The 24,750-nt window shown below is 44.0% G+C and overlaps 2 protein-coding genes across 3 annotated transcripts in view; one reads left to right on the top strand and one right to left on the bottom strand.

Annotated features, from left to right (window-relative positions):
• The first annotated feature begins 989 nt into the window (after positions 1–989).
• On the top strand, positions 990–11,450 carry DEFB123 (defensin beta 123). Its single transcript, XM_032294900.1, has 2 exons — positions 990–1,135; positions 11,221–11,450. Exons 1-2 carry the CDS (start codon positions 1,078–1,080, stop codon positions 11,364–11,366), a joined length of 204 nt encoding a protein of 67 aa, XP_032150791.1. The 5' UTR covers positions 990–1,077; the 3' UTR covers positions 11,367–11,450.
• Positions 11,451–19,710: 8,260 nt separating this feature from the next.
• DEFB124 (defensin beta 124) overlaps positions 19,711–24,750 on the bottom strand; it is a 6,409-nt gene continuing 1,369 nt past the window's right edge. The window contains exons 2-3 of one of the 2 annotated variants that reach the window (XM_032295334.1): positions 22,480–22,664; positions 19,711–19,914 (exon numbers count right to left, since the gene is read on the bottom strand). In XM_032295334.1, coding sequence (XP_032151225.1) covers positions 19,757–19,914; positions 22,480–22,537 — 216 coding nt within the window. In that variant the 5' untranslated portion in view covers positions 22,538–22,664 and the 3' untranslated portion in view covers positions 19,711–19,756. Of the gene's footprint in view, positions 19,915–22,479; positions 22,769–24,750 lie in introns of those variants that run through there. The other variant, XM_032295335.1, reaches the window with a different exon arrangement.

Here is a 24,750-nt window from a genome sequence, read left to right as displayed (position 1 = left end):
AAAGGGAAGTAGAAAAAGACAGCCAGGCAAAGTGGCTCACACCTGTAATCCCAGCACTTTGTGAAGGGGATCACTTGAGGTCGGGAGTTCAAGACCAGCCTGGCCAACATAGTGAAACCCTGTCTCTACAAAACATACAAAAATTAGCCAGGCATGGTTGTTGAAAGGTCACCATCTAATTTTCGTTCATATGGATGGACCTTGAAGGATTAAAAGTCAAACTGTTATACCTGCACCTCAATGGGCAAGCCTGTGGTGTAGTCAGGTTGCAGGTTGTCTTGCCCTGGTCTGCTGACTGCAAGACCATTTGCCTGGCAAGAGCATTTGCCAGGAGCAATAAAAGCAGAGTGTTTCAAGAGATGGCATCTTATCAGCATGTGCCTTAGACTTTTTTTTTTTTTATGATGGAGTCTCACTCTGTTGCCCAGGCTGGAGTGCAGTGGTGCCATCTTAGCTCACTGCAGTCTCCTCCTCCTTGGTTCAAGTGATTCTCCTGCCTCAGCCTCCTGAATAGCTGGAATTACAGGTGTCAACCGCCACGCATGGCTAATTTTTGTATTTTTAGTTCAGATGGGATTTCACCAGGTTAGCCAGGCTGATCTCAAACTCCTGACCTCAGGTGATCCACCCACCTCGGCCTCTCTGAGTGCTGGGATTACAGGTGTGAGCCACTGCAGCTGATGTTTTTTTGTTTGTTTGTTTGTCTGCTTTCGCCTCATTTGCTCAGAGCAAACCCAGCTGGACTGAAGGAGGCTGGGTGGCCACCACCAGAGCTAAGTCTCCACTCTGCCAGCCTCTCCTCCCTAGATGCTTGTTGGAAGCTGCTGGTCAAGACCAGTAAGCCGATGGCGGTTTGGAGCTGCATGGAAGGACGGGTAGTATTAAGTCTTGGGCCCTGGACCTTGATGGCTGCCCTCTGCCTGCTGACCTAAATGACGAGGGGAGGTGTGTCCTCTCAGAGTGGGAGGGCTATACCCATGGGCAGCTGAGGGAGCGCGCCACAGGCCAGGCACTCCCCCTCCCACTAGCTCAGCTGTGGCATCGGACTTGCAGCTTCACGTCGGGCTGTCTTGAGTCATGAAGCTCCTTTTGCTGACTTTGACTGTGCTGCTGCTCTTGACCCAGCTGACTCCAGGTAAGCTGGTAAGCTGGACCTCCTCCAGGAAGGGGCATGGCTTGGAGACTGAGGCCTGGTCAGGGAATCCCAAGGGCTAGAAGGATGATGGGCTGCACATTGCCATCTGGCACCACGTATAGGAGGCAGGAGCTGCCTCGCCAGCAGCAGGTGCCAGATGATAGATGGCAACGACCACATCCAGAGCTGTTCTCTCGGCCGCTCCATCCCTCCTCTCCCTGCTCAGCTCCAGGGAGCATGTGGGGGTGGCCTAGCGTGTGAGGAAGAGTGGGAGGGGTGAGCAAGAGAAGCAGGAAAGAGGAGAGGCAGGTATGGCCCTTTTGCAAATAGTCCCCAGAATGAACTAAGCTTTATGAAGGTCACAGCCACCTTAATGGGAGAGAAAAGCTCACTTGTACTGTAGCTGTCTCTGTGCCAGACTCTGCACTGGAAGCTAGGACCACAGAGATAAATGATATGGCGCCAGGGCAGCTAACTGGGGGAGACAATTAAATGGCATTTACAACCTAAGGTGACATGGCTGTGACAGTGGGAAGCCAGGGAGCTGGTCCAGCCCAGTCTAAGGGTCCAGCCCAGTCTAAGGGTCAGGAGAGTCTTCCTGGAAGGACATCCTGAGTTCTAAAAAGTGAGCTGAAAATAGAAAAGGAAGGAGAAGAGGGGAAAGCAGGAAGAGTGTCCCAGGCAGAGAGGTCATCAGCCTATGCAAAGGTCTGGATGCAGGGGACAGCATGGTAGCGTCGGGGACCTGTGCAACATGGAGGGATGGGTTAGGAGAGAGGCAGGGTTAAAGCTGAGGAAGCATCCAAGGTCCAGGTCTCAGTGGGCCTTGAATGCCAGGTGTGGGACCCATGGGAAGGTTTAAGCAGAGAAGGACCCTGGTCAGACATACCCCATCCACCAAATCCAGTATGAGCCACCTATCCATTCCTGCTCCTCTGGCAGAAGTTTCCACCCACCCTGAGGCTGTCAGCTAACCTTTCTACAGAGTCAGAATGTGTGAATTTCCTCAACAAGCTGACCTCAGTCCTTGTGTCTTTCTGAGGCCCTAAAACACCACTCACCTGGAGTAGAGAGGAAAGCCCAAACCCCGGGTTAAAACCTGACCCATCATTTTCTGACTGTGACCCCCAAAAAGAAACTCCGCTGCTCAGAATATCAATGTCCTCATTTCTCAAACTGCAATAACAACATCAAGTATGTAATAATATCAGGCTGAGGGAACAACCTTGAACACACTGAAATTTTGGTCTGCAAAAGAAATATGGCTCCTTTATTCTCCATAACTCACCAAACTTTCCCAGGAACTTCCATCCTGACTGTGGGAGTTAGTGGTGGGAGGAGCAGGACTACAGAGGTAAATGACATGGTGTAAGGAGGGCAAACTAGGGGAGACAGTTAAACAGCATTTACAACCCAGGGTGACATGGCACATAGGGACTGCGCCTGAACTCAGCAGTTAAATATTTGTCTTTTCTGGCTTAAAATGATCTCTAAGCTAATTCAATCTCTTTTGAATAAGTATTACGTCTTTCAGCATGTCTCTTTCTTCTATCGCCCCTTCTCTTTCCTGGGATAGTACCTGGTTTTAAGGAAAAGTAACTCGATATGATATCAATTAATTAATTGGTTTATTCAGTAAATACAGTTGAATGGATTTCTTGTTTCAAGCACTGTGATGGGTGCTAGAGGTAGAGCAGTGAACAAAACAAGGTAAGAAAAATCTCTGTCTTCTTGGAGCTGACATTCTACTGGAGGACCCAAAGAATTTGAAAAATAAATGAAGCATATTGTACATCAGATGATGAGTACAGTGAGCAGAATAGGCAGGAAAGGAAATAGTGAACACCAGGGGAAGGTGATTTGCCTTTTTTTTTTTTTTTTTTTTTTTTTTTTTTTTTGAGACAGAGTCTCCCTCTGTCACCCAGGCTGGAGAGTAGTGGTGACATGGTCTCAGCTCACTGCAACCTCCACCTCCCGGGTTCAAGCAAGTTTCATGCCTCAGCCTCCCAAGTAACTGGGATTACAGGCACACACCACCATGCCCAGGAAATTTTAGTATTTTTAGTAGAGACGGGGTTTGGCCATGTTGCCCAGGCTGGTCTTGAACCCCTGACTTCAAGCGATCTTGCTTGCCTTGGCCTCCCAAAGTGCTGGAATTACAGGCTTGTGCCACCATACCTGATCTTTGCCATTTTTAAGGGGGTGGAATGTCTCACTGTGACCTGAGGGAACATCCGGGGTAAGCCATGTGGATATGTAGGGAAGAACATTCAAGCTGGGGGAAACAGCAAGCGCAAGGGCCCTGGGATAGGAACATGAGGAGGTGGGGTCGGGTCCTGTGCTGGACCCTCACTGACTTCTGGGATCACATCCCTCTTTGGATGTGGTCAGTGAGTGTCCTGCTAGCACTTACTACTGGATTTCATGGCTGATGAAATCTCTCAGCAATTTTGGGGTTCCCACTGACTTGACCCTTCATCTCAGCCAGATCTTCCATCTGGTCCCCAGGTTAAGGCTGTTCACACTCTCCCTTACTGCCTTCTGCACTATGGGTGTACACTTGGCAGGTCCCTCACTGGTTTTTCTGTCTCAACCAGGGACAAGGGAACTTGGGGACCTTCTGGATCTATTTTATGCTGCAGAGAGCTGAGAGCAATGTTCAGCCATGTCCCTCAGCCATTTCTAATCCCCCTTCAGGTAGCACCATGCTGTGCTGTCTCCATGCTGAAGATAAAAATTTCTCTAAGGAGCTACCAGTTTCCCTGAGCTATGCTCTAAGAGGCAAAGAGTGAGTGTCGTCTGCTTTGGCAATTTCTTCCAACCAATCTGGGCATTCATAGCAAGAGACCCTCTTGCCCCTACCTTTCTCATGTTAATTATCTCTACTTACCGAGTGTTCAGGTCAACCGGTAGACTGGCAGTGGAAAATGCGTGAAAGGCCTTGTCCCTAGCTTGTTGGTGGGTCCACCATCAGGCTGGAAGAGTGAGGCATGGGTTCTAGCAGGACTGTCAGGCCCAATGCTGCTGCGGTAGGAGCTGGATTTAAACTTCCAGCGTCCCTGGAAATTATGAGCAAAGTATTTCCCCTCTGCTTCCTGTTGGGTATGGTGGTGGTGACAGAGGTTGAATGGAAGCTACTTCAGCTGGACTCTCAGCCTTGGCCTCCTATAGCTTATGTGAAGTGGGATTGTCTGAACCCTCCAGGTTCACCTAATAATGTACAAAGGAGCTCTTTGAAATTTGGAAATCCCTGAACTTCCTTGATCAATATTGGTCCTTAACATTGTCTTTCTATGAACAACCCTTATCTCATTTGAGCAGCGCAGTGAGTTTGTTATTCTGTTGTTCGCCATTCCCCCAAAGCCCAGAAACACTGCCCAGTTCTGCTTTTTGACAACCAATGGGTCTCATGATTAAAGGGGATTGAAATAGGCATCACTTTAATATTTTCAAAATATTGTCATACTCACCATTAGGTTAATTGTGGGAATTCAGGAGACCTATGTAAAGCCCAGAAACCCAGCAGAGATAAGATTGAGGTGGGACATGCCACCTGCCCTTCCATTATACCTCCTCAAAGCACCCTGAATTATTTCTTTATAATTTTCATCATACTCTAGTTAATTAAATATCTGGGTATCTATTTTTTTAATGGCTCTTTCTCCCCTCACTAGACTGGAAGTTCTCTGAGGGTAGATGTCTCATTCATTTATAGTTTTTTCTCCAGTGTGTAGGCCTCTCAGTCTATACATGTAAGTATTTCCCGGGCGTAGACATCTGGAAAGGAATTGCTAGGTAAAGACTGTGTACAGTTTTATTTATTTATTTTTTTTTTTTGAGACGGAGTTTCGCTCTTGTTGCCCAGGCTGGAGTGCAATGGCGCGATCTCGGCTCACCGCAACCTCCGCCTCCTGGGTTCAGGCAATTCTCCTGCCTCAGCCTCCTGAGTAGCTGGGATTACAGGCACACGCCACCATGCCCAGCTAATTTTTTGTAGTTTTTAGTAGAGATGGGGTTTCACCATGTTGACCAGGATGGTCTCGATCTCTTGACCTCGTGATCCACCCGCCTCGGCCTCCCAAAGTGCTGGGATTACAGGCGTGAGCCACCGCGCCTGGCCAACTGTGTACAGTTTTAAAATGCATAAGTTATTGCTCAGTAGCCTCCACAGATGCTAAAAAAAAAAAAAAAAAAAAAAAAATGTTTATTAGGCCAGGCACAGTGGCTCATGCCTGTAATCACAGCACTTTGGGAGGCCAAGTCAGATGGATCATGAGGTCAGGAGTTCAAGACCAGCCTAGCCAACATAGTGAAATCTCATCTCTACTAAAAATACAAAAATTAACCAGGCATGGTGGTGCGTGCCAGTAGTCCCAGCTACTCGGGAGGCTGAGGCAGGAGAATCACTTGAACCCAGGAGATAGAGGTTGCAGTGAGCCAAGATCGCACCACTGCACCCCAGCTTGGGCAACAGAGTGAGACTTCTTCTAAAAAAAATAAAAAAAGGTGTATGAGTGTCATTCCTCTCACTCGCCAATAGTTCCTCTTGACACTGTTAAATTAAAAATTGAGATTTTGTTGTTAAATGGTGGCTTTTTCCTTATCTTTTCGTAAACTAAAACACAGACTTGCAGATACTGAAAACCACATAATACAAGTATGCAGCTTAATGGAGGTTATAAGTGCACATCCTTGTAACCACCGTTCAGGTCAATGAACAGAGCATTGACAGTCACCCCAAAAACGTCTCCACCTATTCCATCCATCACAATTGTCTCCATCCCCCAAATTAGGCATTCCCCTGACTTTTATAGCCACCAGTTATTTGCATTCCTTTACAGTCTCATTGCTAAGGGTGCATCCCTAGATACCCTATTTATACTGTTATAATCTGATATCTCTAAAGATTCCTTAAATTTTTTAGTTTACTGGTTCATCTTCATCCCTTTCTTATCTTTGCAAGTTATCAATTGAAAAAACGTAAGTCATTTGATCTATAACTTTCCGCAATATAAATTTTGCTGATTGCATACTCAAGGTAAAATGCAATGTATTCCTCTCACCTCTTCATTTCCTGCAAATTAGTATCTGTATCCAGAGGTTTCATCAGGCTCAAGTTCTCCCATTTTGGCAAAACCTTTGGTGGTGATATGTTCTTTCATTAGGAGGCATATAATATCTGGTTGTCTGTCTTTTAGGACAATAGGAATCATTGATGCCCGAAGCCTAGATCCATTAATTTTTTGGACATTACAAAATGATAATATTCTGTTAAGTGGTATTCACTAGTTAGCTGGAACAGTCATATGAAAAAGATACTCCTCATTGTCTACTATTCAATTTCTTAGCAGTACCGCTCATATAGAAAAGACAGAATACATGCTTGATGATTTTTCTTCATTTATAAATCTGCAAGATAATGATCTATTGTCCTATCATCCCCCAACTGTGACAAAATCATTTTTATATCATTACAAATGCATGGATTTAAATATATTTAATGAATTTGCATTCATTACGATCTTAATCTTACAGAAACTGACATTGTCTCATCCGTGGCTGGGGGAACCTCTTTAATATGACCCCGAGCCTTATTTTACATATCCCTGGTAATCTTTGATAGCTTCCTTGTGATCAAGTCCATCTTACAAAGACCACAAGGACATACCAGCAGTCTGACAGTTAGATCTATTAACTTACCACAGCAAAGGAAACAGCACACACACCAAAGGGCCTGCGGGTGGTTGTGGAGGTGCAGGAGGAGTCGCCAACAAAGAAACAAATAGGGCTACTGTAGGATTAAGGGAAAAGGCAGATTCAAGTACAATGTAAATGAAGCAGTGTCTGATAGACTTCAAGGCAAGGCAGGGCCACAGGGCGGTGTGTAAAGGAATTAACATCAGGCCTAGGCTGAGAAACTGATTCAGGATCCCGTTTCCATGGAAAGTAGAAAATGAGGAGAGAGGTAGAATTTTATATTCCCAAACCCCTTATCTGACACCCAGCACCTGGCTCTGAAATCAAGGCTGCTCTTCTATATCGAAAAGGCTCCGTTCCTGGGGGAAGAATATAACGTTTCTTTCTTGCTGATATGATTTCAAATACAAAGTTTCCGAGACTTGTGATTAGAGAAAAGAGAGTTTCTCAGCACTTTGTTCTTTTGTTAACAAAGGCAGTTTCACAGGCTTACATTGGCTATCTGGAGTGACAAGATAGTCTAGGCTCGTCTTGTGCAGATCCTGTGCCAGGTTTTGAATTAGCTCTAAGTTTTACAGCAGACATCTTTACCCCAGTCTCCCTTCAAATAAAAGCATGCCAATTTGCACATTGTGTAAAAATCTTAAAACAGGAAACTGTACTTCCATTTCACCTCTCCCAGCCTTTGTGCTCTTGTCATACATTTCACTTCTATGTATGCTATGAATCCCGCAGCCCAGTGCTGTTAGTTTATTTTAAACAAGTATCTTTTAAAGAAATGTCCTGGGAGGCAGAGGTTGCAGTGAGCTGAGATCACGCCACTGTGCTCCAGCCTGGGCGACAGAGTGAGACTCCATCTCAAAAAATAAAAATAAATAAATGTTTGAGAACAAAAGTGGTTTACATTTACCCACACAGTTATCAGTTCTGACTTTCTTTACTCCTTTATGTAGACATCCAGATTTCCCTCTGGCACCATTTTCAGCCCCGAATTCTTTACAGAGCAAAAATATTCTAAAAATGGAGAAATAAAGACTTTTTCAGATATTCAGGCAGAAGGCCTGAATAACTTCCTTTAACGTTTTTTGCACTAAAAGCTTTCAGTGATCAATTATCTCCATTTTCAAATATCTGAAAAAGTCTTTATTTCTCCATTTTTAGAATATTTTTGCTCTGTAAAGAATTCTGGGCTTTTTCCCTTTTATTACTTTAAAGATCTCTACCATTTTCCAGTGTGTGCACTTTCTGACAATAAGTCTTCTGGGTTTTTTTTTTCTTTGAGACAGTGTCACTCTGTCTCCTAGGCTGGAGTGCAGTGGCATGATCACAGCTCACTGCAGCCTTGACCTCCCAGGCTCAAGTGATCCTCCCACTTCAGCCTCACTAATAGCTCGGACTACAGGTGCACACCAACACTCCCGGCTAATTTTTTATTTTTTTTTTTTGTAGAGACAGGGTCTCACCTAGACTGGTCTCAAACCCTAGGGCTCCAGTGACCCTCTCACCTTGGCCTCCCAAAGTGCTGGGATTTCAGGCGTGAGCCACCACACCCAGCCTCTCCTACTATATTTATCTTTACTCCTATGTACATAATGTGTCTTTTCTTCTGCTGTTTTAAGATTTTTTACTTTCATGTGATTTTTGCAATTGGGTTATGATATGCTTTTGCATGCTTCTCTTTTAGTTTTATTCAGCTTGTAGTTCACTGAGGGTCATGGTTCTATGGACTTACAGTTTTCATCAAATTTGAAATTTTTCAGCCATTATTTCTTCAAATACTTTTTCTGCCCCTCTATTCTCCTCTCCTTTTGGTATTCCAATTATACGTATGTTAGACTCCTTGCTATTGTCCCATAGGTCACTGACACTCTGCTCTTTTTATCCCCCATCTTTTTTCTCTCCATGTTTCATTTTGGATGATTTCTGTTGCTGTGTCTTCAAGTTCATTTATCTTTTCTTCTTCAGTCTAACCTGCTATTGATCTCACTAAGTATATTTTTCATTTAATATTTCATGTTTCATCTCACGTATTCCATGCGAATGGTTTTTACATCTTTATTTCTTCTCATGCTAGTGGTTTCCTCTACCTTTTTCACTACTTGGAGCATATTTATCATAGCTGTTTTATCATCCTTGTCTGCTACTTTCATCATCATTGTCATTTCTGTGTTGGTTGATTTGTTTTTCTCCTGGTTATGGGTAATATTTTCTTGCTATTTTTTGGTATGCCTGAAAAATATTTTTATACTTTTGGTTTCTGTATTTTGTTGTACTCCTCTAAAGAGTGTTAGATATTTTTCTGGCACGCAGCTAAGTTAATTGGAATCAGGTGAATATTTTCAAGACTGACTTTTAAGCTTTGTTAGTATGGGTACAGGGTATCCTTTAGTCTAGGGTTAATTTAGCCCCCACTAATAAAGCAATAACCCTCTGAGCACCAAATGCTACAAATTTTACAGGGTCTTTCCACTCAGGCAGGTGGAAACACAAGCTATTCCCAGACCTATGCAATGACTGGGAATTGTTCTGCTTTCTTCTTTTTCTTTTACTTTAGGTTCTGGGATACATGTGCAGGTCATGCAGGGTTGTTGCATAGATGCATACTATATCCGGCATTTCTCCCCATGTTATCCCTCCCCACCCTTCCCACCCCCTACTGTCCCTCCCCTAGCCCCCCCAACTTCCCCCAGTGTGTGATGCTCCTCTCCCGGAGTCCATGTGTTCTCATCATTCAACACCCGCCTGTGAGTGAGAACATGAAGTGTTTGGTTTTCTGTTCTTGTGTCAGTTTGCTGAGAATGATGGTTTCCAGATTCATCCAAGTCCCTACAAAGGACATGAACTCGTCATTTTTTATGGCTATATAGTATTCGATGGTGTATATGTGCCACATTTTCTTTGTCCAGTCTATCATTGATGGGCATTTGGGTTGGTTCCAAGTCTTTGCTATTGTAAACAGGGCTGCAATGAACACATGTGTGCATGTGTCTTTATAGTAGAATGATTTATAGTTCTTTGGGTATATACCCAATAATGGGATTGCTGGGTCAAATGGAATTTCTATTTCTAGATCCTTGAGAAATCACCACACTGTCTTCCACAATGGTTGAACTAATTTACACTCCCACCAGCAGTGTAAGAGTCTTCCTATTTCTCCACATCCTCTCCAGCATCTGTTGTCTCCAGATTTTTTAATGATTGCCATTCTAACTGGCATGAGATGGTATCTCAACGTGGTTTTGATTTGCATTTCTCTAATGACTAGTGATGATGGGCACTTTTTCATATGTTTTTGGCCTCATATATGTCTTCTTTTGAAAAGTGTCTGTTCATATCCTTGGCCCACTTTTGAATGGGTTTTTTTTTTTTTTTTCTTGTATATCTGTTTTTGTTCTTTGTAGATTCTGGACATTGGCCCTTTGTCAGATGAGTAGACTGCAAAAATTTTTTCCCATTCTGTTGGCTGCCTGTTTGCTCTAATGATGGTTTCTTTTGCTGTACAGAAGCTCTGAATTTTAATTAAATCCCATTCGTCTATCTCGGCTTTTGTTGCCGTTGCTTTTGGTATTTTAGTCATGAAGTTCTTGCCTATGCCTATGTCCTGGATGGTTTTGCCTACATTTTTGTCTAGTGTTTTTATGGTGTTAGGTTTTATGTTTAAATCTTTAATCCATCTGGAGTTAATTTTAGTGCAAGGTGACAGGAAGGGGTCTAGTTTCTGCTTTCTGCACATTGCTAGCCAGTTTTCCCAATGCCATTTGTTAAACACGGAGTCCTTTCCCCATTGCTTATTTTTTTCAGGTTTGTCAAAGATCAGACGGTTGTAGATGTGTGGTGTTGCTTCTGAGGTCTCTGTTCTGTTCCATTGTCCTATGTCTCTGTTTACTTCTTTTTGGTGTTTTTTGTTTGTTTGTTTGTTTATTCCCAGGCCTTTGTTAGTTTCCTCTCACACATACACAGAAAGGCACTTAAAGACAAGAGGGTGGGCCAGGCATGGTGGTGCATGTCTATAATCCTAGCTACTTGGGGAAACTGAGGTGGAAGATTCCCTTGAACTTGGGAGGATGAAGTTTCAGTGAGCTGAAATCATTCCACTGCACTCCAGCCCTGGCGACAGAGCAAGACTCTGTCTCCAGAAAAAGAAAAAAAGAAAAACCCACACACAGCAAGGCTTTATTCAGCTGATGTACACCAAGATCACTCTCTCAAAGGTGGGGAGCAAAAAAATGGGGTAAAGGAAAAACAGTGATAGGTAAAAAGGGCCAAAGGCAAGGGAAACAAGGGACCTTCTATCACATCTAATTCCATCTTTTTACAGGCTTTTCAGTCCAGAGCCTACTTCTTAGGACTGACACTGTCTCCCTTTTTTTCTTTCTGCTTTGTGTTAGGCAGCACCCAAAGATGCTGGAATCTTCATGGCAAATGCCGCCGCAGATGCTTCAAGAAGGAAAGGGTCTATGTTTACTGCATAAATAGTAAAATGTGCTGTGTGAAGCCCAGGTACCAGCCAAAAGGAAGGTTGTGGCCATTTTAAGTCCTTTGAAGCGTGAAATCGTGAAAATGCAGTTGAAGTTACGCAGTGGATTCCCATGCTCTATCAATAAACACTTCTGACTGATTCCTATGTTTGCCTGTTAGTGAACCCCAGCAGCTCTCAGAGTGCCTTTCAGGTGGTTTGCGATGTCAAAAACTGTTTTCATAATAATAGTAAGACTTTTTTTACTTTTTTAAGCTCACTCTTTCACAAATGTATACTGGAATTTTCTAGAATCTACATGACATATAATGATATAATTGTTCTGGCAGCTAATGAAAGATGTGCTAATGTGCTCTTGTGTGGAATTTTTTTAAATAGAAGGCTTTAGGTATAAGTATGTTCATTTTCACAGATTCATGTAATTTGTTCTCAGCAATTCTACTGAGAACTCTTACAAACTATCTTTGGTTATATTATTAACTGTAATTATTAATCTCTATGCCTTTATAATCATCTAATAAGTCATTACTTGAAAATCCCACAACTTACCTTGCACCACAAGAAATAAGAACACTTTGTGATCTTGGTTTGCAGAGAAATTTTGTTCTAATTTTTTATTTTTTATAAAGATAGGGTCTCGCTTTGTTACTGTTACGTATAAAATTTTTCTTTTTGGTGCCACAAAGAAAAATTAGTGCTGAGCCAAAGGAGCTCTCAGCAAAGCAATTCTTTTTACTTCCTGCAGAAAGGGTACTCCCATTAGCAATATTGTCATGAGAGTACAAGGAACACAGGGAAGCAGACATATTTATTTCCTATGCATTTGGGGTTGTCCTTACTGCTGTGACTGATCTCCATTGGCTGGAGCCAAACCTCACAATCTAAACTAAAACCCGATTGGCTAATAACTTGAAACTTTTCTAAACAGGTAAAAGCAATGGAGAGCAAAAAGAGTAAGTCCAAATAAGGGAGGGGCATAGGCTGCAAGCTGGGATGTGCCTGTGAGAATGTCCAGCACAGATATCATGGTTAAAGTACAAGGACAATTGCTAGAAGCCCTATCCTATGTAGCTGTTAGGCATGCTTACAGGCTAAAAGGACATGTCTTACAGGCATGTCTAACAGCTACAGAAGATAGTGCTTCTAGCAGAAAAGCAAGAAGGCTTTTGAAGACAGTGTTTAAAACAAACTATTATTTCTAACATTTATGAATTTTTCTAAAACAAGAAAGGAAACTTTGAAGAGGAACTTTTCTACTTCCCACAGTTATTCAGCCTGGATTTGAACTCCCGGCCCGCCTCAGCCTCCCAAAGTGCTAGGAATACAGGAATGAGCCACCACTCCCATGGGGCCTTGGAGAGGTATATTAAAAACAATCCTAACTGTCTAACAGAAGAAAGGACATGCTCTCCCTGAGGGAAAAAATAACACCTATTTTAGTCTCTATAGTCCTCTTAAATACAATTTCTGGCATATATACAATTTTTAAAAATATATAAGACATGCACAGATGCAGGAAAATATGACCCATAATCAAGAATAAAAGTAATCAAATAGAAACAGACCCAAAGATGGTGATATGGTTTGGATCTGTGTCCCCACCCAAATCTCAGGTTGAACTGTAATCCCTAGTGTTGGAGGCGGGGCCTGGTGGGAGGTGACTGGATTACGGAGGTGGATCCTTCATGAACGGTTCAGCACCATCCCTTTGGTACTATTCTTGAGATAGAGTTCTCACAAGATCTGGTTGTTTAAAAGTATGTGGCACCGCCTCGCTCTCCTTCTCCCCCTGCTCTGGCCATGTAAGACAAGCCTGTTCTCCTTCACCTTCTGCCATGATTAAAAGTTTCCTGAGGCCTCCTCAGAAGCCTTTGTGCTCCCTGTACAGCCTGCAAAACCATGAGCTAATGACACCTCTTTTCTTTATAAATTATCTGGTCTGACAGATGGAGTAGTTGTTGGAATTAACAGACAACTTTGAAATAACTATTATAAATATGTTAAAGAAAATAGAAGAAAAGATCGAAAAGAAAATGAATGAAAGGATGAAGAATTTAAACAAATACACAGAAAAATAGTGTATTGTTTTCCATTGCTGCATTTCAAAACCACTCCAGAACTTAGTAGACCAAAATAACAACTATTTGTTATTTTTCACAATTCTGTGCATTAAGTGATTCTCCTGATATTCTCACATGAGGTCATTCATGTCACTACACCTCTCTTCACATGACCTCTCCACCTCAAAGAAGTTGACCTTGGCTTCTTCCATCATGATGGGGTCCAAGAGCCTCCCAACGTGCTAGGAATACAGGAATGAGCCACCACTCCCAGCCCTGCAAAAGTATATTAACAGAAGTCCTAACTGCCTAACGGAAGAAAGACATGCTCTCCCTTAGGGAAAAAGTAACACCTATTTTAGTCTCTATAGTTCTCTTAAAGACAATTTCTGACATATATGGGTAAACCTCACATGTGGCATTTCTCAAATTTCTGTTTGTATTACATTTGCTGAGGTCCCGAGTCATATGCCAGTCACTGTGAAAGAGGACTACATAAGGGCATGAATACTAAGAGGCTGATTCACTGCATGATGGAAACTCTAAGAATAAATTGGGCCTTCTAAACTGAGACATACTAAAATTAAGAATTTATTGGATGGTAAGCCAGGCATGGTGGCACATGACTGTAGTCCTAGCTACTTGGTAGGCTGAGGCAGGAGGATCACTTATGCCCAGGAGTTTCAGGCTGTAGTATGCTATGATCATGCCTGTGAATAGCCACATGTGAATAGCAACATAGCGAGACCCCACCTCTTAAAAAAAAAAAATGTGTTGGATGGGTTTAACAGCAGAAGACAGGGCATTGTAGAAGAATGAATCATTGAACTCAGAGATCGATCAATAGAAAATATACAAACCAAAGCACAGAGAGAAAAAAATGCAAGCATATCAGAGCATGAGAGACTTGTCAGACAATATCAAATGATCTAATATATATATAATTAGGTCCCAGAAGAAGAGATGGGAGACCAGGCACAGTGGCTCACATTTGTAATCTCAGCACTTTAGAAGGCTGAAGTGGGAGGATCACATGAGTCTCAGAGTTCAAGACCAGCCTGGACATCATAATGAGACCCCATCTTTATTTTTCTTTTTTTTCTAGATGGGGGTCTCACCATGTTGGTTGTGAACTCCTGGGCTCAAGCAATCGGCCTGCCTCACCCTCCTAAAATGCTGAGGTTACAGGATTGAGCCACCAAGCCCGACCCCACCCATCTCTATTTTTAAAAATAAATTTAAAGTTGGGAATGAGGAAGAATAAATATTTTTAAAAGATAACAGCTGAAAATTTTCCAAAATTGTTGAAAGACATCAATCCATAAGAAGTTTAGTGAACTGCAAAGCAGCATAGACACAAAGAAAATCAAACCTGCAGGGCACAGTGGCTCATGCCTGTAATCCCAGCACTTAGAGAACCCGAGGTGGGCAAATCATCTGAGGTCAGGAGTTCAAGACCAGCCTGGCCAATGTAGTGAAACCCCATCTCAACTAATAATACAAAAATTAGCTGGGCATGGTGGTATGCATCTGTAAGCCCACGTACTCAGGAGGCTGAGGCAGGAGAATCGCTTGAACCTGGGAGGCAGAGGTTGCAGTGAAGCAAGATCCTGCCACTGCACGCCACCTTGGACAACAGAATGAAACTGTAGCAAAAAGAAAAAAGAAAGAAAAGGAAAGAAAAATCAAACCTGAACATATTACAGCCAAACTGCTAACAAAAGAAAAAGTACTTCTCAGTACCTATAAATATTTCATACAAAACGTGTTCAAGAATTTATGGAAAAAGATAGAAAATCTTACTGAAATACAATAGAGAAAGCCTAAATTAATTGAGAAACATACCATGCTTAGGAATTAGAAGTCTCAATATCTTAAAGATGTCAACTCTATACTAATTATTCCCTAGATTCTATAAAATTCCAACAAGATTTTTTCATAACTTGTTCAAAATTGTGTATATGTAAACAAATATTTTGTTAGGGACACAAACATATAATAAAACTTTCAATAAAAGCTAAAGTGCATGAAATTTCCTTCCAGGTTACATCTAAAGTGTTTACTGTATTTGAAAATGAATATTCATATATAAATAAGAAATCCAAATGCTATGTTCCAAAGGTGTTATGCTTATCGGACATGCTGGTTTACCATGTAATTATGAAATCATTGAACACACACGAGTTCACGGTGCCACAAGTGACTCTGAAGTAGGTATTTGGCAATTCGTCCTTCCAAAGTGTGAAGCTAAGGCTGGATACTGAGACCAAAGTCAAAATTGTGTTTATTCCTAGAACGTGAGATCCGTACAGATAGGGATTTATCCGTTTTGCGCACTGCTGAGTCCTCTATACTTAGAATAATGTCTGGCACATAGAAGGTATTCAATAAATGTAAGTAGAATTAATGAAAAACAAAAAGAGTGCTGATGCTAGCAACGCATAGGTGAAAATCGTCAACTTAATACAGTTGGGACAACGATGGAAATCATTAGGCATCCCAAATCAGGGAAACCTTCGTTTCGGCCAGGGGCTCACTGGACTTAAGCCAGTCTACTGCGGCTTCAGATTAGGAGGAAAAGGAGCAAAATTAATGAACATGTACAAAATGTTGGAGTTATATCATTGAAAATTGTGTCTTGGCCGGGGGCGGTGGCTCACGCCTATAATCCCAGCACTTTGGGAGCCTGAGGGGGGCGGATCAGGAGTTTCGGACCAGCATGACCAACAGGGTGAAACCTTGTCTCTACTAAAAAAAAAAAAAAAAAAAAAGGAAAAAAATTAGCCTGGCGTGATGGCTCATGCCTTTAATCCCAGCTACTCAGGAGGCTGAGGCACGAGAGTCGCTTGAACCCGGGAGGCAGAGGTTGCGGTGACCGAGACCACCACAGATACCCTATCTCAAATTAACGAAAACTCCCCAGCCAATTCCCAAAATAACCGCTAGAGGGGAGAATCTCCCCTTGAGAGTCATTGATCTAACCGTTAAGAGAGTCCTGAAAAAACAATGCGTCTCACTGGATCACCAAAATTTTTTTTTCCAAGGAATCCAGATGGGAATTTATTTTATTATGATTTGTATTATTATTATTGTTATACTTTAAGTTCTGGGGTACATGTTCAGAACGTCCAGGTTTGTTCCATAGGTATACACATCAAACTCTTTATGAGACAAACGGAGCTGCATCATAAGCACAGATAATTTACCCAGACTCAACCACATGTGCTCAGAAAAAAAGAGAAATTTAAAGAAAATAAGATTTTGGGGGAGTTTTTTCTTTTTCTCTTACTTTTTAAATCAACTTTGTTTTGTCTTTCTAAAGCATCATGTAAATGGAATTACTCAGCATGTATTTCTTTGTGTCTCTCTTCTCTCAATATAATGTTTTTGAAATTAATTCATAGTGTGTGTATTGGTAAATTATTGCTATTTATTGAGTATATGTATATTTAATGTTTCTATTTGTTTGTTTGTTTGAGAAGGAGTCTCACTCTGTCGTCCAAGATGGAGTACAGTGGCGCCATCTTGGCTGACTGCAAACTCTGCCTCCCAAGTTCAAGTGAGTCTCCTTCCTCAGCCTCCCTAATAGCTAGGATTACAGGCACGTGCCACCATGCCGGCTAATTTTTGTATTTTTAGTAGAGGCAGATTTTCACTATGTTGCCCAGGCTGGTCTTGAACTCCTGACCTCAAGTGATCCACCTGCCTCAGCCTCCCAAAGTGAGGGATTACAGAAGTGAGCCACCATGCCCAGACTATTCTGGGTATTTCTGTACAATGAAAATACTAATGATTTTAGCTTTCTTATTTGTGCTTCTCTGTTAACGTGTTTTCCAATGAACTTTTAAAATTAGAAAAATATATATATATTATTTTAAAGATACAAATAAGAATGACTCTGGAGCCTGGCACAGTGGCTCATGGCTGTAATTCCAACACTTTGGGAGGCCGGACGAAGCAGGAGGATTGCTTAGGGCCAGGAGTTCAAGACCAGCCTGGGCAACATAGCAAGACCTCGTGTCTACAAAAAATACAAAAATTAGCCAGGCATGGTGGTTCATGCCTGCAGTCCCAGCTACTGGGAAGGCTGAGGTGGGAGGACTGCTTGAGTCCAGGAGTTCAGAGCTGCAGGCTGTGATTGCACCACTGCATTCCAGCCTGGGCAACAGAGCAAGACTGTCTCCAAAAAAAGACTGACTCTGGGAGACAAAATCAGGCAGAGGATCAGGGTAGAGTTCCAGGTTCGCCACCTCCTAGGTGTATGATGTGGGCAACTTTCTTAGTTGCCTGATAGAGCCTTAGTTACCTTACAGAAAAGGCAGAGATAGGCCAGCTGCAGCAGCTCACACCTGTGACCCCAGCAACTTGGGAGGCCAAGGCAGGAGGATCACTTGAGTAAAGAAGTTCAAGACCAGCCTGGGAAACATAGCAAGACCCCATCTTTATTTTTTAACAAGACCCCATCTCTACTATATATATATATTTTTTTTTACATATATATATATATATGGCAGGTATGCTGGCACCTAGCTCCACAGAGGCTGAGGTGGATCACTTGAGCCCAGCAGTGTGAGGCCCCGTGTTAAAAAAGAAAGGAGAGAGGGAGAGAGAGAGACAGAGAGACAAAGAAGAAGGAGGAGGAGGAGGAGAAGCAACAACTGGCTGGGCGTGGTGCTCACGCCTGTAATCCCAGCACTTTGGGAGGCCAAGCTGGACAGATTACAAGGTCAGGAGTTTGAGACCAGCCTGACCAACATGGTGAAACCCCGTCTCTACTAAAAATACCAAAATTAGCTGGGCATGGCGGTACATGCCTATAATCCCAGCTACTTGAGGCAGGAAAATCGCTTGAACCCAGGAGGCGGGGGTTGCAGTGAGCCGAGATCGTGCCATTGCACTCCAATCTGGGCAACAGAGCAAGACTCCATCTCAAATATATATATACACACACACACACACACACGTATGTATGTGTATATATATGTATGTATATATGTGTGTATGTGTATATATGTATATATGTGTGTGTATATATGTATACATACAACTCTGGGAATTCATTGAGGTGATACAGATAAAGCAATTGGTACTTTCTTTTTTTTTTTTTGGAGACAGAGTCTCCTCAGTTGCCCAGGCTGGAGTGCAGTGGTGCTATCTCTGCTCACTGCAACCTCCTCCTCCCAGGTTCAAGCAATTCTCTGCCTCAGCCTCCTGAGTAGCTGAGATTACAGTCACCCACCGCCACGCCCAGCTAATTTTTTTTTTTTTTTTTGTATTTTTAGTACAGCCGGAGTTTCACCATCTTGGCCAGGCTGGTCTTGAACTCCTGACCTCGTGATCCACCCACCTCGGCCTCCCAAAGTGCTGGGATTACAGGTGTGAGTCACCGTGCCCAGCCAAGCAATTGGTACTTTCTATGGGGTACTCATATATCATCATCTCAACCTTTCAATGCTTCCTTGAGTAGATCCCGTTCTCCGAAAAAGCATTTCTGAGCACCTATCCAGGTAGCTTCCTTCTCTAGCATCCCAGAGCCACCGGGCTCACCCTACACATCTCCAGTATCAGGGGGCTCTCTTCCTCCTAAAACTGCCCCATCACACTGTCCTGTCCTACCAGTATGTGGCTCTACTCCTTGACATGTCACTTGGGAACTCTCTGGCCTTGGACAAGTCACTTTTCCTCTCAGCTTGTGGGCCTCACCTGTGAGGTATTTTGGGGAACCTTCCACCCTAGAATTGGCTGGTCTCTTCGGCTTGTTGGGAGTATCCTAATGACTTAGGAAGTTGGATGTATGCTTAGGTGAGTGTCTGTCTGAACACTGGGAGGAAAAGGGCAGTTCGTGTGTGAGGCTTAATTTTCAGAAAACGATCTAGTCTGTTGGTCTTGGCTTCAGCCCTAAGTCATTAGGATACCATATCAAGGAACGCAGGAGAACCCTTCACTCTCAGTAGGGCCTGCCTCTCAAGCCAAATGCACCATCTCATTCCGAATTCCAGGAGCTTATGATTGACTGCTATTATTCACTGTTACTATCAACTCACATTATTAACTCTTGTCATTATTAACTCTACCTTTCTTTTGCATTGCGTCTATAGAGTGCTCATCTCCTGATAGTATAATTATCCCCATTTTATGGTTGGGGAGACTTTCAGAGGTTGAGTAATTTTTCCGGAGTTGGACAGAGAGAAAGTGATGTGGCCAGGACCGGAACCATTTACAATGGTCATTAGCGCCCACTGTCCTCAGGTCCTTCACCTCCCACCACGGACCATTTCTCCCACATCCTAGACCTGTCCCCCACCCCTGGGGGGAGAGGAGCACAGGCAAGCAAACAGAAAGAAGAGACAATTGGCAGCCTGTGTTTTATTGGACAGCAAGAAGCAGCTACTCATATTCAGGCTTGGGGACTGGTGGAGGCTTCAATGCATAGGAGAGACAGCACAGGGAAGCATCCGGGCACAGGTGCATGTAAGTTTCTTGCCTTGTGCAGTAAGTCCGGCAGGCCCCTTGGCCCTTCCAGCACCGTTTGAATTCACTTCTCCCTAAGCAGAGGAAGACCACAGGTCAGAGAGCAGCCTGTGGGTCACAGGTTAGACCGCTAGTCACAAGTTACACCACAGATGCAGAGACTAAGGCTGGGCACAGTGGCTGTAATCCCAGCACTCTGGGAGGCCGAGGCAGGCAGATCACCTGAAGCCAGGAGTTTTGAGATCAGCCTGACCAACATGGTGAAATCCTGTGTCTACTAAAAATACAAAAATTAGCTGGGCATAGTGGCATGTGCCTTGAGTCCCAGGAGAATCGCTTGAACCCAGGAGGTGGAGGTTGCAGTGAGCTGAGATTGCACCACTGCACTCCAACCTGGGCGACAGAGTGGGACTCCATCTCAAAAAAAAAAAAAAATAGAGATGAATTTCTTGTCCAGGTAAAGCCACACACCAGGTACACATTAGTACTTTTCATAACAATGCTGCATGATTATAGTTAGTCTTATTACAACCCCTGCTATACAGGTAAGGAAACTGAGGCTAAACGAGGTTAATGACCTTATCCAGCTGGGCACAGTGGCTCACGCCCCCCACTTAGTGCTAGTTCTTCTGAGCTGCTTGCTTTCTGCTTGTCTGAGGCTGTATGTCTAGAAATGTCATTTATCAGTCCAGCTCGTCTACATGGTCCCCTCCCTTGTCTCCCTTCACTTCCCACATCTGCTCTAATTGGCCATCACAGTACCCTCATCATTTCCAACATGACAGTTACCACAGAATCTATGTCTTGTATTTATTTGCTCATTTTTTAACTGTCTTTCGTGACGCTGGAAGCTGCTTGAGGGCATGGACCATGGCCATACTGCTCATGGTAACTTCCAGTGCAGTGGCGCAATCTCAGCTCACTGCAGCCTCCGCCTCCAGGAGCAATTCTCCTGCTTCAGCCCCCCAAGTGGCTGGGACCACAGGTGCCTGCCACCACGCCCAGCTAATGTTTTTATTTTTTGAAGAGATGAGGTCTCCCTATGTTGCCCAGGTTAGTCTCGAAGTCCTGGGCTCAAGCAATCCTCCCACCTTGGCCTCCCAAGGTGATAGGATTACAGGTATGAACCACCACACCCAGCCAAGAAATACTCTTAGCACATCATCATATTTGAACTTCCCAATCACCCCAACACCCAGAAGCACTTTCTTTCTCCTGCGTGATCTGCACTCTCTTCCTCATACCTTGATTCTGTCTCCCACCAATTTCCTTTGTGCTTCCTCCCCCAGCCACACCACCCTCCTTGCTGCTGTTCAAACATCCATCACCCTGCCTCAGGACCTCGGCCCTTGCTGCTCCTTCTTCCTCTCTGGAACCATCCTCTCTCACATTTTCACCTTATTCACACCTCTGTTCAAACCCACTTTATATCAAATAAGATCGCTGGAATTTACTTCAAAATAATTCACAGGGGAGGAGGAGGAAGTAAATAACAAAACAGGATTCGTTCAAGCTGGTGATTGTTGAGGTTGAGTGATGGGTAATAGAGGTTCTTTATGCTATTTGTTTCTTACTTCTGGTTGAAATTTTCCTAAATACTGAAGTTTCTGGCTGGGCTCATGCCCGTAATCCCAGCACTTTGGGAAGCCAAAGCTGGAGGATTGCTTGAGGCCAAGAGTTTGAGACCAGCCTGGGCAATGTAGTGAGACCCCATCTCTACCAAAAATTTAAAAGTCAAATAAAGAAGTCTCTTTTGAAAACTCATGCTGTTACATTAGTCTCTGTTTCTGCATAAGTTTAAATTTTCCCATAATAAAAATGCTTAAAATTCACCTTGTTTATGTATGTTATTCTCCCTACTTTCATTTATGTATTAAAGTTTCCTAAATAAAAAGTTTTTAAAAAGAAAAAATCTAGGCTGGCTGTGGTGGCTCACATCTGTAATCCTGGCGCTTTGGGAAGCCAAGGCAGCCTGACCAACATGGCGAAACCCCGTCTCTACTAAAAATACAAAAATTAGCCGGGAATGGTGGCACATGCCTGTAAAACCAGCTACCTGGGAGGCTGAGGCAGGAGAATCGCTTGAACCTGAAAGGCGGAGGTTGCAGAGAGCCAAAATCGTGCCATTGCACTCCAGTCTGGGCAACAAGAATGAAACTCTGTCTCAAAAAAAAAAAAGGAAAAAATTTTATCAGAGCCCTTCCCTGTCAGCCTTCCCATCACCGCCCCATCCAAACACTCACCACTGTAACCCCTGCCCTCGTCTTTCCTCTTCTTAGCACTAATCACCACCTGACATATGTTGATCTGTTTATTTTCTTCCCCAACCAACTAAAATGTCAGCTGCATGAAAGCAAGGACCTTGTTTTCTTTCACTGCCAGTTGTCTGTCACTGCTATGATTTCACAAGAATCATAACATGAATGCATATTTATTGAGAGAATCCCATTTTGTAGATTAGAAAACTGAGGTGCAGGCTGATTTAGCAACTTGCTCTAAGTTGCCCAGCAGGTCAGTGGTGAGGCCAGAGCTTAAATGCAGGCCCAGGCCCCTCTGTCCTCCAGGACCTGAGAGCCTGGTCCTCTTTCACACACACACACACACGTGCACATGCACACACACGCACACTAAGTGGGTACCTGGTGGTGCACGACCCAGGACCAGCAGAGCCACAAGGAGCAGAAGCAGCTGTGTCATGGCCACGGAGCTCCTGGAGAGGCTGCTGGAGAGAACGCAAGAGGAGGGAGCTGAGATGCTGAGCTTCGCTGCTTCCAGCCCAGCCTTTATTGAGCTGCAGATGACGGCAGTGCTGTGGGCAGCAGACCTAAGTGGGAGTATGAGGCCATGTGGTCCCAGGCTGCTTGGGACCTCCGCCAGCTACGTGGGAACTGGTCAGCCAAACCCTCCGGAACCTGCTAAGCTCTGAAGCTGGGGGCAGAATTTTCTGAGACAATGTCTAGGGTCAGAAGCCAGACATCCTCCCCACCTAAGAGAATGGAAAAAACCTTGACTTAAGAGAAACCTAATTCAATCCCAGCATCTCCCCCTAACTGCTGTGAGACATCAGACAAGTCACTTAACCTCTCTGAGCCTCAGGCTGTTGTCTGTGAAATGAGGGCAAGCCCTTGCAAGGCCAAGTGACCAGCATGTATGCAGGCCCACTCTAAAATGAGAAGAATAGGCCAGGTGCGGTGGCTCATGCCTGTAATTCCAGCACTTTGGGAGGCTGAGGCAGGCGGATCAGGAATTCGAAACCATCCTGGCCAACATGGTGAAACCCCCTCTCCACTAAAAATACAAAAAATTAGCTGGGCGTGGCGGCTGTAGTCCCAGCTGCTCGGGAAGCTGAGGCAGGAGAACTGCTTGAACCCAGGAGGCGGGGGTTGCAGTGAGCCCAGATGGCGCTACTGTGCTCCAGCCTGGGCAACAGAGCGAGACTCCATCTCAAAAAAAAAAAGGCAAGAGTAATAGTACCCATGTCATAGAGAGTAACAGCTACCCATCTCACTTAGGAGATTAAATGAAATAATACAGTGGCCCTTAAAGTGTGGTTCCCAGACCAGCAAGCAGTAGCCATACCTGGGACTTGTTAGAAATGCCAGTTCTTTAGCCCTACACGGGACCTACTGAATCCAAAGCCCTGAAGGGTGGGTCCCAGCAAAATGTGGCTTAACAAGCCCTCCAGGTGATTCTAACACACCGCCAAAGTTTGAGAACCCCTGAGATAATATTCATCTAGAGCTTAGAACAGTGTCTGGTACACGGGATCTAAGTTGCATCATGAAAGATGAATAGGGTAAAAGGTATCCCAGGCAGAAGGAACAGAATGTGCCTAAAAGAGTGGAACAGAATGTGCCTAAAAGCAAGGGCTTTCCTGGGAGGAGAGGTTGAAAGGATTCTCCAGAAAATATAATGGGGCTTGAACTCCAAGTTCAGACTTCTGTATTGTAGACAACCAAGTTTTTTAGCCAGAGTGTAAGCTGTTCAAATTATGGTTTTAAATAAAGAAACTGAAAACCAAAGAGGAGAGTTGACTTGCCTAAGGTCATACAGCAATTGGGCTGTAGAGATGGAACTAAAAGCCAAGTCACCTCACTCCCAGACAATGAAGGGTGCTGCAACACTCACGGCCCATCTTCCAAGCTAGAAAGGTAAGCTTAGAGAGCCAAGCCACGGAAGGAAGCCAGCCGTGAGGGGGTTCTGCATCAGTTCCAGGACCTGTTGGGGCTGAGCCAGTCTGTCCCGCTGCTGCGGGAGTTATTCCAAGCTGGACACCTGAACCCCCTCAGCCATGACAACAAGCCCCACCTACAGGTGCAGCCTGGTCTCCATGGGCTCCACACATGCACACATCTCAATTTCTCAACACCTAAAGGGAGGCACCCCTGTCAAAGAGTCTAGATCCTGGCCCCTTGGATGACCAACGTCACCAGCACTCTCTTTGCTCCTCCATACCTGGGAAGTTTTTTTTTTTTTTAGCCATGAGTAATAGAAACAGTAGGCTGAAACTGGGCGCAGTGGCTCATGCTTGTAATCCCAGCCACTTTGGGAGGCTGAGGTGAGCGGATCACCTGAGGTCAGGAGTTCAAGACCAGCCTGACCAACATGGAGAATCCCTGTCTTTACTAAAAATACAAAATTAGCCAGGCATGGTGGCGGGTGCCTGTAATCCCAGTTACTGGGGAGGCTGAGGCAGGAGAATCACTTGAACCTGGGAGGCGGAGGTTGCAGTGAGCTGAGATCGTGCCTTTGCACTCCCCTGACAGAGCAAGACTCCATCTCGAAAGAAAGAAGGAAGGAAAGAAGGAAGGAAGGAAGGAAGGAAGGAAGGAAGGAAGGAAGGAAGGAAGGAAGGAAAGAAAGGGAAGGAAGGAAGGAAGGAAGGAAGGAAGGAAGGAAGAAGGAAAGAA

Source organism: Sapajus apella, unplaced genomic scaffold, assembly GCF_009761245.1.
Source record: "Sapajus apella isolate SASKATOON/1434 unplaced genomic scaffold, GSC_monkey_1.0 scaffold33, whole genome shotgun sequence".
Classification (NCBI taxonomy): Eukaryota; Metazoa; Chordata; class Mammalia; order Primates; family Cebidae; genus Sapajus; species Sapajus apella.
The sequence above is the reverse complement of the archived record's forward strand: the minus strand, read 5'-3'. Positions and strand labels throughout refer to the sequence as shown.